The sequence below is a fragment of the Nannobrachium achirus genome (assembly GCF_963921795.1).
Source record: "Nannobrachium achirus genome assembly, chromosome: 6".
NCBI classification, from domain to species: domain Eukaryota; kingdom Metazoa; phylum Chordata; class Actinopteri; order Myctophiformes; family Myctophidae; genus Nannobrachium; species Nannobrachium achirus.
Genome location: NC_137815.1, coordinates 58,876,715 through 58,895,362, shown reverse-complemented (window position 1 = coordinate 58,895,362; position 18,648 = coordinate 58,876,715). Strand labels below are relative to the sequence as shown.

General features: G+C 39.3%; 2 protein-coding genes across 3 annotated transcripts; both read left to right on the top strand.

Annotated features, from left to right (window-relative positions):
- Window positions 1-227: 227 nt before the first annotated feature.
- LOC308287209 (acidic mammalian chitinase-like) lies at window positions 228-9,363 on the top strand (the record flags this gene model as incomplete). The annotated part of the gene is made up of 8 exons (XM_080728326.1): window positions 228-237; window positions 1,700-1,904; window positions 3,330-3,486; window positions 5,778-5,960; window positions 6,211-6,327; window positions 6,494-6,572; window positions 6,954-7,089; window positions 9,354-9,363. 8 exons carry the CDS (start codon window positions 228-230, stop codon window positions 9,361-9,363), a joined length of 897 nt encoding a protein of 298 aa, XP_080584452.1.
- A 3,893-nt stretch (window positions 9,364-13,256) lies between these two features.
- On the top strand, window positions 13,257-18,648 carry arfrp1 (ADP-ribosylation factor related protein 1). Of its 2 annotated transcripts, none has more exons than XM_080727754.1 (7): window positions 13,257-13,284; window positions 14,095-14,182; window positions 15,319-15,401; window positions 16,102-16,183; window positions 16,886-16,956; window positions 17,104-17,204; window positions 17,572-18,648. In XM_080727754.1, exons 2-7 carry the CDS (start codon window positions 14,143-14,145, stop codon window positions 17,657-17,659), a joined length of 465 nt encoding a protein of 154 aa, XP_080583880.1. In that variant the 5' UTR covers window positions 13,257-13,284; window positions 14,095-14,142; the 3' UTR covers window positions 17,660-18,648. The 2 variants fall into 2 exon arrangements, with proteins under 2 accessions (XP_080583880.1, XP_080583879.1); XM_080727753.1 differs by having other exon boundaries at window positions 13,266-13,595.

The following is an 18,648-nucleotide window of genomic DNA, read 5'->3' as shown; positions in this document are numbered from 1 at the left end:
TTAACTTAATTGTAATCTATTAGAAATACTACAAATAAATGTTTTTTAACAATGTTTAATGTTCCTATGCTTGGCCAAGCAATTTAAGGTAACATTGTAATCTGTAGTATGAGACATAGGCCTAATGCTTCTTGTTAATTTCTTTCAAGTGATTTGATTACTGTATTTCACTGATCGTTAAGAGTTTAAAATTCACTGAAGGCCACATGATTGTTTTTCTCACCCTAATGGTGGAAGGTTATTGTCTGATCTCCATCACATTACTACACAGTAAAATCCTCAGGCCAGATTTTACTCCAAGAGTGTGCAGTAGGTCACCTGAAGGGTCCATTTGGTTCCATGTACTCCCTTGGAGTTAAATTAACATTATGGATTTTACTGCAGGGTGTCAGGTGCAGCCTAACATAACATGTGCTATATTATTGTTGATCTTAAAGAAGGCCTGAGGGCCACAACAGCATCCAAATGAAAGAGATATGCATATGGAGCCAGAGTGTGCAACAATTTCCCCTACTTGAGAGTAGGGGAGATTTGTTTTATACATAGGCCTACTTGATGGGTTGCAAGGAATCTCACATTAACCTTTTCATGTGATTTTCTTTTCTTCATTTTTTTCAAAAAGAATATTATTGTACTTTAATGAAAATAAATATATACACCAACACTGGTATTTTTGCTGTATGTTTAACCGTGAAAACGTAGTGTACTGTCCTATACAAAATATATCACCAGTACAAACTATATAATATACTGCATCTCAAATTATGACTTTAAGTTGATTAATACCGTAGGTCATATTACCTTTACATAAGGTATGTGAGATAACAAAAGACAGATGCTATAACTCTACCCATGGGCCCAGCCCATGTCCAATACATCATAATGTCGTTGTCGGGTGAAAACCTTGTATGTCCAAAACCGTTCGTTTAGCATTTTATATTTTAAAAATGATTTAAACTAGTGAAAACAGACGATCTACAACCACACAACGCCTCGCACCGCGAGTGTACTTGTAGATCAGTTGTTTTCACTACTTTTGTGAGATGGCCTTGAAGCAGGGCTTTACTTTGCGAAAAACATTTACAAATTTGAAACTTGGAGATACAAGGTCTCTGCCCGACAGTGACGATATGTATAATTATGTCTCTCGTGGGAACATCTAATTTTAATGTAGATGCTGTGACCATTGCAATGCTGTTCCCACGTGACTTAAGAGTAATCGGAGAGGTTGTGTGACGTTAGAGTATGAATACATATTGTTGTTGTTGCTCTGTGTGCAGTCTGTGAGGTAGTGCTCCAGGATGGGACTTACCCTCTCCCCAGCGCTCAAACTGTGTGGAATAAGCAAGGGCTGCTAACATGAATGCAGGAATAGCATGCATAATTGGTGAGCACTTCTCTGTTGTTTTTGCCATCTTGTGTCCGTGAATGCCCTGTCTTATAGTCATCTTAAAATTAAATCAATTATGTGTGTAACTTTAGTTTGAATACAGCACTGTTGAATTGATATCTGCATTGTGTCTTCTACAGTTGGTCTGCAACTTTTCATTCAGATCGGTGAGTGACAAAATACATTTTTGTCAAAAACGAATGGCAAAAAATTTAAAAATTTAAATATGTATTTTTCTGTTTTGTTGTTTTTACACACAATCTACACGTCATTACAAAACTAATAGTTCTATTCTGTTTCTCGTCCCAGCAACCACCACCAAACTTGTTTGTTACTTCACCAACTGGTCTCAGTATAGAACTGGCATAGGGAAGTTCCTACCAGAGAATGTTGATCCTTTTCTGTGTACCCACGTGGTTTATGCCTTTGCCATCATCAATTATGCTAGTGAGATCACTGAATCTGCCTGGAATGAGAACACTCTCTACAAATCATTTAATAAGCTCAAGGAGAGGTATGAATACACTTCTCTCTAAAATGTTGCACACTTGTGTAGGCTATATTGTACATGCCATGTGTAAAAACTTCACTCAGAGTCAAATAAACACTTAGAATTTTGAATTTGAAATGGTCTATGGTCTATATAGAAGTTAAATACTATATTTAATATCTATTTCACTATTTAAGACCATTTCACTGTCTTGTACAATGTTCAAAATCTGCATCTTAATTCAGAACACTTAGTTTTTTGTTGATGTCCACTGGAGAGAATTTTACCAAACATATTAGTTAAAGGGATATTCCACTTTCGGGAAAAAAAAAAGAACTTTTGGTCATTTTATCGTCTAATCAGGCTTTTATGAACACCCTGAACAGTTTTTAATTTGCTTGATTTAATATTTAGATATTTGATGTAAAGATTATCAGGCCCTCCAGGCCCAGGTTCTCTCCCCATACACACCCATTGTAACTTCAAACTCCATTTTAACCATAATAGATTCATTAAAAACACCCATTATGTTTTCTGGTGACTCATAATACCCTCCTAATACGTGAGCAGGCTGTGTTTTTTCAGTAACTTTTTTTATTTATTTTTAATCATTCTTTGGGAAAATGGAAAAAAAATAATTACAATAACAAATCATTAAAAATAAATGAAAAGAGTTACCGACCTGGAGGACCTGATAACATTTACATCAAATATCTAAATATTTAATCAAGCAAATTAAAAACTGTCCAGGGTGTTCATAAAAGCCTGGTTAGATGATAAAATTACCAAATGTTTTTTTTTAAAGTGAAATATCCCTTTAATATAGGTTTTAAGTATGGGAAAAAGAAGGAGAAAAAAGCTGAATTTCCTTTTTGGGCAAGCAAAGTTGGCATTTTAACTAAGTAGGAAAGACATAATGGATGGAGGGCAGAGGTGTGACTGTTAAGCAGAGTTTTTAGAATCTAGTTAAATAGTTAATATAAATACTATGGAATAATTGAGGACTTTAATGTGTTCAAAAATATATGGGGCTATGAAGGTGTACTGTTTTTCTGTAAATGATATGGGAATCAATTTTGATGTTTCTCTAAATGAACTTTTGTTTGAAAAAGTTAATCTAGAACACACTCTTAAGAATATGTTGGAATAAATTACATGGTTAAAACATCTCTCTCTCTCTCTCTCTCTCCCCCCCCCCCCCCCCCTTCTGCATTACCAACCAATGTAGAAATTCAAGTCTAAAGACTTTACTGTCTGTCAGAGAAGCGACTGATGGTGGATCCCAGTGAGTGAATCTCTCATGCTAACTATTTCTGAAAGCCATCTAGTAATGTATCATTACTTGTCTCTTGGGTAGAAGTGTGACAGTAAAATTATGTATGTTTGTACCATAGAATTTATTACATTTCATGATTTTCTGAATGTACTGTAATATGACTTGTTTGACAGCTTCTCCACAATGATGTCCAAAGCAGCAAACCGTCAGACATTCATCCAGTCCACCATCAAATTCTTGAGAGCTCATGGCTTTGATGGTCTAGATCTGGACTGGGAACACCCTGGACATTCCCCAGAAGACAAGCAAAGGTTCACACTTCTCTGTAAGGTACAGTGACTCGAGTGTCTGTATTTTGCCTACATACCCTATACATTCTATTTTTTGAGCGGTGCTAACCGCTCCTACGTCTGACTTTGTGTGTAGGTCTCTATTATCCCTATGTCCGTATGTCTGAGATTAACATGAGATTAACGTTAAAGAAAATACGCAGAGACTGACATCACCACAGCTGATGTCACAGACAGAACGACCAATACAAGGAGATATGCACGTGTGTCATGTCAAACATGGGTGGAACCAAAACAAAGCGATGCCGCTTCTTCTGCTTGTGGTTTCCGCCTAGACTGGATCAAACGGCCCGTTGTAAACGAATACCAGGCTTTCGTCCGAGAAAGCCTGGTGAAGCGAGGTTAATGATATACTGTACTGTTTTATGTAGGAAATAGTCACTCCCTGCCCACACATTTCGAAATATTTTGTTGTTACAACCTACGGTTCTAGATCAAAATGTAAAGCTTCCAGTTATAGTTCCACCATGAGACAGATTTAAAAGTGTCTACTGGGTGTGCGCATGCAGTTTGACGCACATTGGTCGAGCAGTGTGAACAAGACTGGCTGTACACAGACTGGCTGTACACATTCACACTCGCACAAAAACTAGTTTTTGCCCCCCGGCCTGTCAAAGACAATTAACACAGATCTAAAAGATAGTTCAATTAGTATCTCAGATCATTATTGCCATATTGTGGCTGGTACCTGGATGGAGACATGTGGAGACACACCCTCCTTTGTACTGAACGAAAATCCGTGTCACATGACACTACACTCCATTTCAGTATGTTAAACACTTACTTTCCCTCTTTCATCCTACAGTACCATTCAAGTTGATAATAGTCACAAAGATAGAACTAAGAAGTTCAAAGAAAGGCTTCCTATTTCAGGTAGAACGAGGACACAGAGTATCGTCAAACAATAACAGATGACGTTGCCCTTGAACATAATTTACTCTCGATCATTTCCCGGGGCAACCAAGGAAATGGAATCGCTTAAATGATTTGCCTCCTTTTTCACACCACCTTATAAGCATCTTCACCTCAGGTTTAACGTCCTTCAGATGAAAAAGAAAACACACAATATCTTTTTTCTAGGAGCTTTCAGAGGCATATGAAGCTGAAAGAAAGGCCAGAGGGAGACAACGACGGCTCATTTTATCTGCAGTAGTCACAGCAGAGATAGGTGCCATTGAGATGGGATATGAAGTCGCTGCGATGTCAAAGTAAGGCTTGCAATGCTGTCAACAATTTAGATATAACCGGATGAAGGCCTGTGAACCAAAACATTGTTGTCTCGGTTCCAAATAAATATATTTTAATTGGAAGTGAAGAAGACTGTGCAGGAGTCCTTTCTTATAAGTTAAGGAATGTGTTATTGATTGATTGTGTGTGTGTGTGTGTGTGTGTGTGTGTGTGTGTGTGTGTGTGTGTGTGTGTGTGTGTGTGCGTGTGTGCGCGTGTGTGTGTGTGTGTGTGTGTGTGTGTGTGTGTGTGTGTGTGTGTCTCTGTAGATACCTGGACTTCATCAGCGTTAAAACATTTGATCTTCATGATGGTCAAACCAATGTGACAGTCCACCACAGCACCTTGTACCACGGAACAGCTGCTACTGAAAATGACACCAACATAGTAAGAAATATGCAATATATCACAGTGCTTAAAGGACAACTTTGTTTTTTTTACAACAAGGGTTCATATTTTAGATTGTAATTAGAGAAAAGAAAAAGTGAGTGTTAAAATGTTTTCATTTGCTTAGTTCTATTGTTTTATCGCGTTTACTGTGCTAAAATGTGGGGCATGCGTACGCATGGGGGCATGCGTACAAGTGGCTAAATATGTCTTTTTAGACACAATAAGCCAGCAGTTTCTTTATTGCTATTTACAGTAACACTTCCAGCCCCCATAAGTCACATCTAACCATGAAAGGTTGCGTTGTATCTTGGGAATGGGCTTATGCTGTGTACAATGACATATTTAGCCACTTGTACGCATGACCCCAGCCACTGAAAAAAGAATCTCTAAAACAATAGAAAGAAGTAAATTAAATAGTTTTATAACACTCATCTTTTGATATTCTTTAATTACAATCTAAAATATGAACCCATGTTGTAAAAAACTAAAGTTGTCCTTTAACTATTTTTATGGTAGGAGACCTGCATACTGTAGGATGAGCCCTCAATTATACAATTGACTGGATCTCAACCAGGTCTATGAGTTTGCCTTGTCAATAAAAGCAATGCATTGGCTATAGCACTCAACAGCCTATCCTCTTTTTGGTCCTCTCAGGATTATGTTATGCAGTACTGGCTGGACCGAGGAGCCCCTGCAGGGAAGCTGTTAATGGGCTTCCCCACACATGGGTGTTCCTTTGCCTTGTCCACAGCGGAGAGAGGCCTGGGTGCCCCGGTCAGTGGCCCTGCTGTACCTGGCCCGTATACCCAGCAGATGGGTATCTGGTCCTACTACGAGGTAAGGCAATGTAGGAGCCAATGGATAGTTGTAAAGTTCGCAACTTGCTTAGAAAAGCGCTATAAAAATGCAATCCATTATTATTATTATTATGGCTAATTAACTTCAAGTTGACAAAGCACTCAAAGCATCACACTGCAATGTGTTGTGAGCTTATCGTCTATTTTAGCGCAATGTTTACCTATTATGCCATGCCTAGAATTGGGATGCTATAAGGTATGTGTAGTTAAGATGCTTGTTTCCCCTTTAGATATGCTCTTTCATCAGAGGGTCCTCCGTCTACTGGATTGATGCTCAGAGTGTCCCATATGCCGTCAAGGGGAACCTATGGGTGGGCTTTGACAACCAAGCCAGCTATGAAGCCAAGGTCTGACCCTGCTGGCGGACGCAGACAAGATACATTTTTAAATTACTCTCCTGTTTAGATTAACTACTTATAATGGATAGTTATTATAAAGTGTTACCAAATTATTTTCAGATGGACCAAAGTGTCCTACTTCCAACCCAGCTTCTCTCCGTTCTCCCTTATACAGGTGGAGTATCTGAAGAGCAGGGCGTTTGGAGGGGCCGTGGTATGGACACTGGACATGGATGACTTCTCTGGACAGTTCTGTGAGCTGGGCAGATACCCACTGATAGCCCACCTGAAAACTCTACTCTTTAATTGTAAGACCTACAGCCTACAGACAGAGTCATGTGCAGTACAGTACAGTACAGTACAGTACAGTACAGTACAGTACAGTACAGTACAGTACAGTACAGTCAACAACATTTTAAAATGTTTCTTATTTCATCGTATGACAAAGTCGCTCTTTGGGAGTAATGTGGTCATACACCTAATGGTTTATATTTGGCCACACTCGTCGCTGACTACGGTGTTGAGGAACACATATTGATCAATTTTTTCCCTTACTTTCCTAGACTCGATTGCAACAACATCACCACATCAAGCCACTAACCCCACAACCTCTTCCTCGTCCTTCCCTTCTGAAGTCACACACGCGACACCAGAGCAGCACACCACCGGGAAAGTCCCCATTACCACAACAAGACCAGGAAGCACCTGCCAGCAAAACATCACTGTTGTGTTTCCCAATGCACGCTTCTGCAAAGGAAAACCTAATGGATTGTACACAAGATCACATGTTCCACAGAGCTATTACAAATGTGTGCATGGGAAGACATCACAAGTGAGATGCCACAGCATCCACACTGTTATAAAGGACCCGGTGCACAGCAAGGGAGAACAGGCTGTGCCACTGGGGAGTATAGTTTTAATTCATCTTGCCATAGCCACACTACCCCATGTGTTGAGAGTGTGGTGCAACAGGTGATTTTATATTGTATGGGAGAATTCAAACACTCCTGTTCCTACGCTATGGAGGAGTGAACTTGGCGTGGACAGAATTGCCAATTAATTAAGAACAAATATATATCAAATATTTTTTAATAGTTTTTATGACCAGAGATTCCAGTATACAATAACTCACTGCTGTAATAATCTTGCTAAGAATCTATATTCATACTATATACACTAAATGATGTCAAAGAAATTAAGACTATATATTGACTGGTACTGAATAAAATATTTAATTCTCACTTGAGCCATGTGAAAGAAAACTGGTTTCATTCCTCAAAAAAGTTGATAACTTCACAATCAAAGTGGGTGACAAGGTCATAACACGAAAAAACGAAATCTCTTACTTAGGATGTATCCTTGAAGCTAATCTTTCCAGCGAAAAGATGACTTCTAAAGTAATAAATAAAATCAACCAACGAACTCGCTTCCTACAGAGGATCGCCCCAATGGTCAATTTCAACACACTGAAGACCATAGCTGGTGCAATACTCCAGCCCCTATTTGACTACGGAGTTCAGGTATGGTATCGTGACGCCCCACAAGCCCTTAAAACTAAACTCCAAACAGCCCAAAATAAACTAATTAGGGTCCTGCTTACCCTTCCCTATCAGACTCACCTCACCGCTACTCACCAGTTAAGAGTGGGGTGGCTCAGAGTAGATGACAGAGTACAGCAACTTGCAATGGGCCTGGTGTACAAGATACACTACACCACTATGATACCCAAGTACCTGTCAAAATACTTTATAAACATTAAGGATGTCCATAACTACAACACCAGAGGCAGCGCCACAGATCACTTCCAACCCAGAGTCAAAACCAACAAAGGGTCAAACTCGTTTTTCTGCTATACCACCAAAATGTGGAAAGCCTTACCGAAGGCCATAAAGGAGTGTGGATCACTAGCATCCTTTAAAATTGCCCTAAAAACCACTTACAGGCAGCAGCCGTTCGCAACTGGTAAAAAAATGAACCTAGCCCAACCCTACCCTCCCCTGCCCCTTCTTTGTATATACTGTTTGTTTAGACTTACTGTTTTCTTTTTTGTTTTTCTTTACATATCTACTGCATAGTACTGTGTTCTATTTGTCTGTCATTCAATGTTATATGAGATACTTAAATGGTTTCCAGTGGAAATAAGCTTAGTCTTTTCATGGATCTCCTTTTAGTAGACCTTGTACCAGTGAACTGTACCGTCATGAAACTGTACCTTTTCCTATGCAAACTTCTAATAAAGTCTTCAATCAATCAATCAAATAATAAAACTGCATCACATTAACAATACAGCATTTTGCACCCCTTCTCCCAACACAAAGCGACCCCTGCTCATTCATTGACCTTACCGAAAGGGGTCATTTACAAAACATTTCTGTTACAAATTAGTTTCAAAATAAACTGGTCCAATAAAGTTAAAATGTTCACACAATTGCAAGTTACTTCTTGTATTATCATAACTCATTACATTCTATACCTTGCTTATTGCAGCAAACAGTCCAAATGGAGTGTGTATTAACTTATTAAGACCACCAGATGGAGTCAGAGGGCACTGGCTCAATGAAGGTACATTGTATCACCCATTACTCTGCTCATGGCTCCATCTTCAGTAATGTAGATTCGAGTACGTTCACGTAATGAGGATGATTATTCTCACGACTGGTTGACAGTAACTATTCTCAGGACCTGATTTATCCTTGGTGAGATGTTCTACAATAGGCTACATCAGTACCACCTCAGAAAATATGTGTCTCTCCAAGTACCACCATAATAACTGGTGTTAAAATACAGGCGCGTAGACCTATCCCATCCTACTCAGCTATTCACAGTTAACACAGGAGTCCAATTTATTCATTAAATTCATGGAGATTATTTATTTTTTTGTTGCATTTCTAAGCCAATAATTTGATGACCAGGTCATCAGACAGATTTAGCTACTACATTTGTTAAGTTCCCATGCAAACTGATGATTTCTAATGTGACTAATCCGTTCTAAAATCCTCTATTAACAGCTAGGTGTGCCCTCATCCTCATTTCAGCATGGCTTGAGCCTATTTCAACCAATTGCTTGGTCAGAAGAACTACTGTATAAATATTTCACTCCACTTATGTTTTTTTTTTCTTTTCTTATTTTTGGGAAACTCCTCTGAGTAGGCCTACCACCAGAGGGTGGCCCATGTACCACCAGTGGTACACGTACCACAGGTTGAGAACCACTGGGCTACATCAAAGACACACATTCCACATGACTGTGTCTTGTGTTGTGACATGGATGTTGGCTGTGCAAGGATGGTGGAATGAGAGTGCCTGGCAGCTGCCCATCTTGCTTGATCTTCTGGCTACTGATCTGGTGTTTATATGCTGTGCAAGCAAACCAAGGGCAAGGATGGATGGTCATTGATTCTCTCAAAGGCTTCTACAGCAGTGATGACGCTGTGAAGGCAGTGTCGCTAGACACCATGGCTGACAGGTCCTGGCACATTGTGCAAAACTTGCTGCAGCAGCTTCATGTGACACTGGGACATACCAAATATAGGCCTTTTTTTACAAAGTGCTTTATGAAAATGGAAACTATAAAATGCCACGGTTAACACCATTAAAAGAGCAATTAAGTACATTATTTTAAAAGATATAATAATAATAATAACACACTTATAGATGGATAGACACCTGCAGAGCCACAGCGTAAAAAAAGGAAGGAAGACAAAATAATCTGCAACACTAAAGCTTATCTTTTTCAAGGTCGAGAAAACTGGGAGTACACACAGCATCTAAACTCCTTCACACGGTGGGAAGTCATAATAGAGACTATTATAATATAAACTCTATGCTAGACTGTAACTGCTTGTTAGATTAAGGTCCTTTTTTCAAAACCTGCCAATACAGTAATGCTTGACTGCACTGCTACAGCTTACAAAATATCTGCTGTATAGGTAAGAAACTATTAGGACACACTACAGCTATGCTTGAACAACAAATAGTAGCTAACAATATGATACACATACAAGAGAGATTGCTCCTTTGCTCTGATCAGGGCAGTGGTGTAAAGTAAATAAGTACATTTACTCAAGTACTGCATTTATTGTGAGGTATCTTTACTTCACAGGAGTATTTCCAATTTTCTGTACTTTTACTTCTACTCCACCACATCTCAGAGGCAAATATTATACTTTTGGAATTATTTTAAAACTTTAGTTACCAGTTACTTTGTTGATTTTGATTATTACAAAACATACAGCCCTAGGATTTGAAAACTTGTGAAACGGGACATTGTGCATAATGAGTACCTTTACTGTTGTACTTTAAGTAGCCTATATATTTGATATCAATACTTTAATACTTATCGTAAATTGACTTAAGTACATTTTGAAATCTGGACTTTTACTTGTAACAAAGTATTTCTACAGTGCAGTATAATCCGTGTACAAAAAAATGACTTTTTCCCCACCACTGTATCAGAGGTATCACTTAATTTCCTACAGGGTGTGTCCTCAGCAGGAAAGTTTCCATGGTGTTTACTTCAACCTTGCACTTTAAGACATATATTCATGTTTTGAGCGTTGGCACCAGCAACTAGAAGCAAATAAAACAAAAAAATAAATACATTCCTGAAAGGCACTGACCTTTCTCTGATTCATCCTGGTCAGGTCCGTTCATCAGATCGGTAGATGTTATCCAGAAGACTGACTAGGTGTCTTCTCCTCCCTTCCTTTTTACTGAAAATAAAATACATCACAGTTTAACATGCAGTTAACTATGACAAAATAAAGAAAACAAACCACAATAGCTGTCTTAATTCCCTGAAATGTGCACTCAATCTTTCTTTCTTATTTTCTTTCTTTAAAAAAAAAGAAAAAAAAGAAAAAGAAAAGACAATGGATTAATGGAGTGTATGTGGTGTGGTAGACAATAATAGAAACAGCAACCATGACAAAGGAGTATTGACCTTGGTCTGGTCGTACTGGCTGGTCTGGAGTAGGCCTACTGGCTGGTTTGTGTACAGTAGCCTACACACAGTCAGTCAGTCAGTCACACACACTAGACTAGACTAGACTGCTCAACCCAATGCAACTGAATGTGAACAGAATGCAGCGAAATGGTTTCTGTGGGGAAGGTAAGGATAAGGATTAAGGAAGGATCAAGATGTTGATGAAGTAGTCTACACAGTACGACGAGACCCCCCACGAGACCATAGCACGAGACACGAGAGTAAACTGATTGAAAAACTCAAAGCTATTGGTCTTGATAGCACAGCAGTGAGATGGATGCACTCTTACATGGGGAGGGAACAGATGGTGGAAGTCAACGGAACCCTGTCCCCCCCCCTCCCAGTAAACTGTGGAGTACCTCAAGGGAGTATACTAGGACCACTGTTGTTCTTAATATACGTAAACGACATGTCATCTGCTTGTGACTGCAATCTGTTTCTGTTCGCGGATGACCCGGCTCTCCTAGTCTCAGGCAGAGACATTTTGCAGGTTGAAAAGGCCCTTAACTGTGAACTTAACAAGATCTGCACCTGGCTCAATGACAACAGACTCTCAATTCACCTAGGCAAAACTGAATGTATCCTCTTTGGATCTAGTCAGAAACTTAGCCTAGTTGAGAACTTCACAATTAAAGTAGGTGACACTGTGATAGAAAGAAAAAATCAAACCTCGGTTCGAAGTGGAGCGGTGAATCTGAGCAGCTATACCCTGCGTGTGTTTTGCTAAATGCCTAAACTGTAAACTGTAAACTGTGCCTGTGAGTGAGTGGTGAGTGTGCCTGCCCTGGCCTGCACAAAACAGCGCCCCTCCTTTAACTAGTGTGTTGTGTGTGGCCACTCAAGGTATTGCCAGGCTACGGACACGGCCAGCCACCCAGCCACCCACCCACCCACCCAGGGACATACCCACGGACATACCTGTCTATTGGGAGCGCTTTCACCGCTCCAAAAACCACATCTGCTACCTGGGTTGCATCCTGGAGGCTAACCTATCCAGTGAAAAAATGACCACCAAGGTAATCAATAAAGTCAATCAACGAATTCGCTTCTTGCAAAGAGTTGCCCCACTGATCAATATTAAATCCCGAAAGACACTAGGAGGTGCTCTTATTGGGCCCCTCATTGATTACGGAGTCCTTGTCTGGTATCGCCCCAGCTGCCTTAAAGCTAAAGCTCCAAACAGCCCAAAACAAACTAATTAGGGTTGTGCTTGGTCTCCCTCCTCTGACCCACCTTACCGAGCATCACCACGAAAGCGTGGGATGGCTCAAAGTAGCTGACAGAGTACAGCATCTTGCAATGGGCCTGGTGTACAAGATACACTACACCTCCAAGATAGGTCAAGGATGTTCACGATCATAACACCAGAGGCAGCTCCACTAATCATCATCAAGCGTAGATTTAACACTAAACAAGGCGCTAACTCGTTCTCCTGCTATACCATCAACATGTGGAACGCCCTTCCACAAGCCCTAAAGGAGAGCAAATCCCTAGCCTCCTTCAAAATTGGTATGAAAAGTCACCTTCAGACAGCAGCTACCCGTGACTTGTAAATAGACTAAGCCCCCATGCTCCCCCCCCCTTTTCTTTGTATTCTGCCTTTTGTATTTGATGTTATGCTTCTGAAACTGATATTATCCTAGATAAAGTACTATGTTCTATCCGTCTGTCTTTCAATGTTATATGAGATACTTAAAGTGTGGTTCCTGTGGAAATAAGCCTCGGCTTTCTAGGATCTCCTTTTAGTTGACCTTGTACCAGTGATTTGTACTGTCATGAAACTGTACTTTTTTCTATTGCAAACTTCTAATAAATTCTTCAATCAATCAATCAAAACCCAACAGTACAAACTTGTGAACTTCAATTCCCACAATTCCACGTTAGTGTATTTACTTCCGGTTTAAATTACACGTAGTACCCCATACTCTATGGTAGTACCACGGCTCAAGCTGAGTGAGAACAGAGCAAACATCATTTGAGAAGTAGCTGTGTATTCTCAACATATTTATGTACTTTAAAGTTGTATAAATGAACATAACCCGGTGTGGCTGGCCGGGTCAGTCATGAGCAGCACTATATCTCCTCATGTATCTCCTGCCTGTTTTGGCTTCGCGTATCATCAGCTGAGCTAGCTAGCTAGCTAAGTAGCTAATTAACGTTAGCCAGAGTTAGCGAGTTTGTTTACATTTAGTTTGCGAAGATGTATACTTTACTCTCTGGCTTATATAAATACATGTTTCAAAAGGACGAATATTGCATATTGATCCTTGGACTGGATAATGCAGGCAAAACGGTGCGTAGCTGTCAAGTTATTGATATTTCGCACTTTACAGTACACAGTATTAGACTATTAGCCTTGAGTCCAGCTTATCATAAATGTATTTTATCGAGTCTGACGACTTGATAAAATACATCTATGTATTCTGACGGCAACTAATCCAAGTCTATTTTTTATGTAGAATGCTGCTTCTATGTATAAATGTATATTCTAATCTTTAGCGGGTTTGTACTAGCGCTTTTTGTATGCAAACTTCTAATAAAGTCTTCAATCAATCAAAAGAATGTATGTGATGTGATATTACATAAGACATTAGTCTAATATTCCATATTAGACAAATGTCTTATATGTAATATCACAGACATTTTAGGTCTAGGTTTGTACTAGGTATGAGATGAGATGTTGATAAGAAAATAGTATCATGTTATTGTTGTGATTTGTAAAATAAAGATGCATTGTAGTCATGTAACTTGTACGTGACATACTTGTTTTTTTAAACATGTTTCCCCTGCAGACCTTTCTAGAACAGACCAAAACTAAGTTCAGTAAGAACTACAAAGGAATGAATTTGTCCAAGATCACCACTACTGTTGGCCTGAACAGTAAGTACATGCTAATATGTGTCCTCTCCTAAATAATAAAGTATATATTAAGTATGAATTCAGGCTGAGTGGTCACATTGGGCACCTGCTCAGTGTTCAGGCAAATGTTTCCTAAATGTAAAAAAGAAAAGTAGAAGTATGCTTTGGAAAATTGTCAGAAAATGTTTTTTGATTGATTACAGTTACATGATTTGAATATGTGTGGTACTTCATTATCAGGCTTAAATTTACCATTCGACTTTTTAAATCCCCCAAATCCACAGTTTTGTTTTGCAATCTGTAGTCATTTAGAAATATTGGGCCATAAATGTCATACAGAATTTACATAGAATTTACATATAAAATATTACCAATCAATATTAGGGGTGGGCATAGCTGAATAGATGGATAATAGAGGCCCTCAGGGAATCAGAAGGTCTCCGATATAGGGCTGTCACAATTATTACATAATCGTCTAATCACAATTATTTGAGGTAATCGCAATATTTTGCATAATCGTTTCCATGTTGAGAAATGTTAATATAGTTTCAAACACTTTCAAAAAGTATTGGAAATAGCAGATCTACAAGCTCATGCGACGCGTTGTGAGCTTGTAGATCGGCTATTTCCACTATCAATGTTCTTTAAGTATAAAATTGTCAAATATGTCAGTAATTCTTATGTGTCATGAACTCATGATTGCCATGTGCAACTTCAAAGCCTAAAAGCCAAGCAGAAATGTAATTGTAAACGACAAATACACAATTAAATTAAATTAATAATTAATCGCAATTATTTGAGTGACAATTAATCGTCATGTAAAATGTCATAATCGTGACAGCCCTACTCCGATATACCCCCCAGTCTGCCAACTCTGTGTGTCTAAATATCCTTGAGTAAGACTATTAACCCATTAAAACCGGGAAAGCAGTGCCCACTGCTCCTAATGGTTAAATGCAGAGGACATGTACAATTGTACAGTGACAAAAAAATATATATATATCCCAAAGGAGTGCGGGTGGTATCAACTTATATACTAAGGTGCTATGGTCACTTGTAAATTATTATAGCATCATGATTATTATGCAGATTAGCTTGCTCTTATTCTCAGTCAAAGTAAACCTATTAACCCACCAACAATCAATCCCCCTTCACAGTTGGCACAATTGATGTTGGCAAGGCTCGTCTAATGTTTTGGGATCTTGGAGGACAAGAGGAACTTCAGTCATTATGGGACAAAGTAAGTTGCTAATTACCGGTACTACTGTATGTCACATATGCCATACTAAGAACAAGAAAGGTAGCTCGCAACTCACTTTTGGTAGCTCCAATATTTATTTGTGACAAGCAGCAGTGATAAACGTTTCAACCGTTTAGGTCTTCTTCAGTATACTGTAAGTGATGCTCTGGCTCACCAGGTGGGGCTAATAATCACTTGAATCGAATGTGTATATTTAAAGACATTGTTAACTGTTTCCGGTTATACTGAAGAAGACCTAAACGGTCGAAACGTTTATCACTGCTGCTTGTCACAAATAAATATTGGAGCTACCAAAAGTGAGTTGCGAGCTACCTTTCTTGTTATTAGTAATACTGCTTCGGCAGTTTCAGCTCAGCACCAAACAATAGAGGATGTGCGTTATTTTTTCTTTGAACATATTCCATACTACCCTGGCAAACTTGCAAATCTGTGTGTATATTGTTGGAGTTTCTGAACACCATGCTTGATCTGTTTTCTTTTTAGTTTTTCTGTTTTGATTAGACAGTTTGGAGATTGGTCAATGTAGAGATCTCGTCATAAGACGAGATCTTTTGTAATGCCTGCACTCTTGTTATTGATCCCCAAATTGTCCTTGCAAGCGTTATCCAGTCAGCTGTAAATTTCACTGCCTAAAAGTCTGCTATCACTTTGTGATATCCTACTAATTGTATGTTCTTAGTACTATGCGGAATCCCATGGAGTGATCTATGTGATTGATTCAACTGATGAAGAGCGTCTGTCAGAATCAAAGGAGGCCTTTGGTCAGTATCGGTGTGTGTGTGTGTGTGTGTGTGTGTGTGTCTGTGTGTCTGTGTGTGCGTGTGCGTGCGTGTGTGTGTGCAGTGTTGAATTAGTCCAGGGGGCGCGTTCCCCCGCCGCCCCTTATCTTTTCTGAGCAGGGGTCTTGCCTCTCAACGGACATGCATTGATGCCAGAAAAACCCAAGTACACACTTCAACAACGCTTTAGTGTCACAACAGGGTGTTTTAACACAGAAACAAGCATGTATGCATTTCAATAGACATGTATAGTAGGTGTTAAGCGGCGTGTGCGTGACGTCATGAAAACCACGTACCCCTAAACAATAGCAAATTTAAGGAGCCCGTTTCTACTACCGCGACGTGAGGCGGGACTACGGCTGCAATGACGCAAACGCCGTTGTGGTCCAAATCGTTAAGTAAACAGTCGTCGGCGACGGGGTCCCACCCCTTTTACTGAACTCTTTGGTTCCCATGGCGACGCGTCTATACAGCAGACGTTTTAGGCGCAATGTGGAAAGGGAGCTTCTAGTGTAGTACAGACGGCTGCTACGGCGGCAGGTTTATCTATCGAGCGCTGATCATTTCCGGTTACCGTTGTTATCTGCCGTAGCCGTCCAAAGCTTAAATTGCCTATTGAATCAGCACTGCATCTGTGTGTGTGCACGTGCACAAAATACTGATGAAACTTGCTATTCCTTCCAGAGAAAATGATTAGCAGCGAGGTTTTGGAGGGCGTTCCACTTCTCGTGCTGGCCAATAAGCAAGATGTAGCGGTATGGTGCCATTCTTTTTTTTTTTGGTCATTAACTGATCTCCACTATGCTAAATGATTTGTAAACAGTATAGCCCTTGTCTTGTTGATGTTTTATACATTATTCTTCTAGTGAGGTCTTTAATCATGTCATGTCTTCCTTTCCCAGAACTGTTTATCTGTACCAGATATAAAAACAGCATTTAGTGACTGTGCTCCAAAGATCGGAAAGCGAGATTGTCTAGTGCAGCCTTGCACTGCCCTGACGGGGTAAGATTCCATGATTCTTCCTGGATAAATGTTAAAACATCCAGTCTATTTTGTCTGACTGGATTGTTTTGTGAGCTTCTAAGTCAGTCATCGCTTCTCTTTTCAAAAAACAAAGTAGTGCACTTCCTGCCACAAAAGCTGCATGGCCATTATATCATAATATCTCAAACCAGACAACCATTCCACAATCTGCAAGTGCTTTATAGAGTCTGTATCTACAACTATGGGCTATATTTGAAAATATATATTGTCAAAATATGATATCTACGACGATCAATATCGTTGTATATTGTCAAAAGTGGCATGATAATTGATATTGTCTATCGCCATGTCCACGTCTTCATTTAGAAACTCCCTTCTCTTTCAGGGAAGGGGTCAATGAAGGCATCGAGTGGATGGTGAAGTGTGTGGTCAGGAATATCCACCGGCCTCCAAGACAGAAGGACATCACATAAGAGGACATCTTTGACAACCAACACCCAGCTCTTGACACTCATTTTGTGACTGTGATTTTCCTCCTTAAAGACTTTCAACACAGTTAAACCCTGGGAGCCTGAACAGCTTTCCTGTCTCCTTGTGTTTGGGCATCTCTGCAGTGGCTTCAAGAAGTCTCTCCATCGGATGAGAGTTTTTGGACTGAGTGGCATGATATTTATATCAGACTGACGGGATTGAGAAAAGTAAACATTTTCAAAGCAGTATTTTGGTTTACCCTGCTTTGTGTGCAAAGGATGTGTTCACTTTTGTTTTGCCACCACCAAACCTTTTCAACATTTTATCCGATTTTCATCCTTTTCACCTTTTTGTGTTAAATATTGAACTATGGACCTGCCATCAATCTATTCTATTCAGGGGATCTGAGGTGGATTTAATGAGCATTGAATGGTTTGTGCATTTTATGCAAAGGGACTACATTATAAATTGTGGGCTAACAGGAACACTATAGCTACTAAATGCACAAAGCCTCCAGTAATGGACATTGAACACAAACTAATTTTATCATTGGAAGTGACTTGTAGTAGATCACTTTATACTGACTTTTAAGTTTAACTTGATGTATAGCAAGTCTGAAATGATGTCCTCATTGAAAAATACAATATTGTAATAAATCTAAAAAGGAAAACAAACTATTTGTCATTTCTGAATTGCTCTAGACTACAGCTTATGAGTGTGGCCTGTTGTCATTGTAACCAGTGTGTATAGAAATGTTGGTTTTCTTGAGTTATATGATCAATAATTGGAAGGGGTCTGAAGTATCATTCTTGTCTTGTACCTTGTCCTTGATGAGGTGAGAACTTATTGAAATGTTGGCGGTTATTAGGCAAACATCTTTTGTAAACAAAGTTGTCCAGAAAGCAAAACAGTTACATTGCATTAAAGGACTACAACTTCACTTTTCAACCTATTCATATAATTGGTCCTCACTAATGTAAAAAAAGAAAAT

Excerpts from the sequence above, each read along its gene's own strand:
- arfrp1 (XM_080727753.1), top strand. The coding sequence starts at position 13,503 with ATGTATACTTTACTCTCTGGCTTATATAAATACATGTTTCAAAAGGAC. Across the intron at positions 13,596-14,094 it reads TGGATAATGCAGGCAAAACG|ACCTTTCTAGAACAGACCAA; the intron begins GTGCGTAGCTGT and ends TTTCCCCTGCAG. Across the intron at positions 17,205-17,571 it reads CCTTGCACTGCCCTGACGGG|GGAAGGGGTCAATGAAGGCA; the intron begins GTAAGATTCCAT and ends CTTCTCTTTCAG.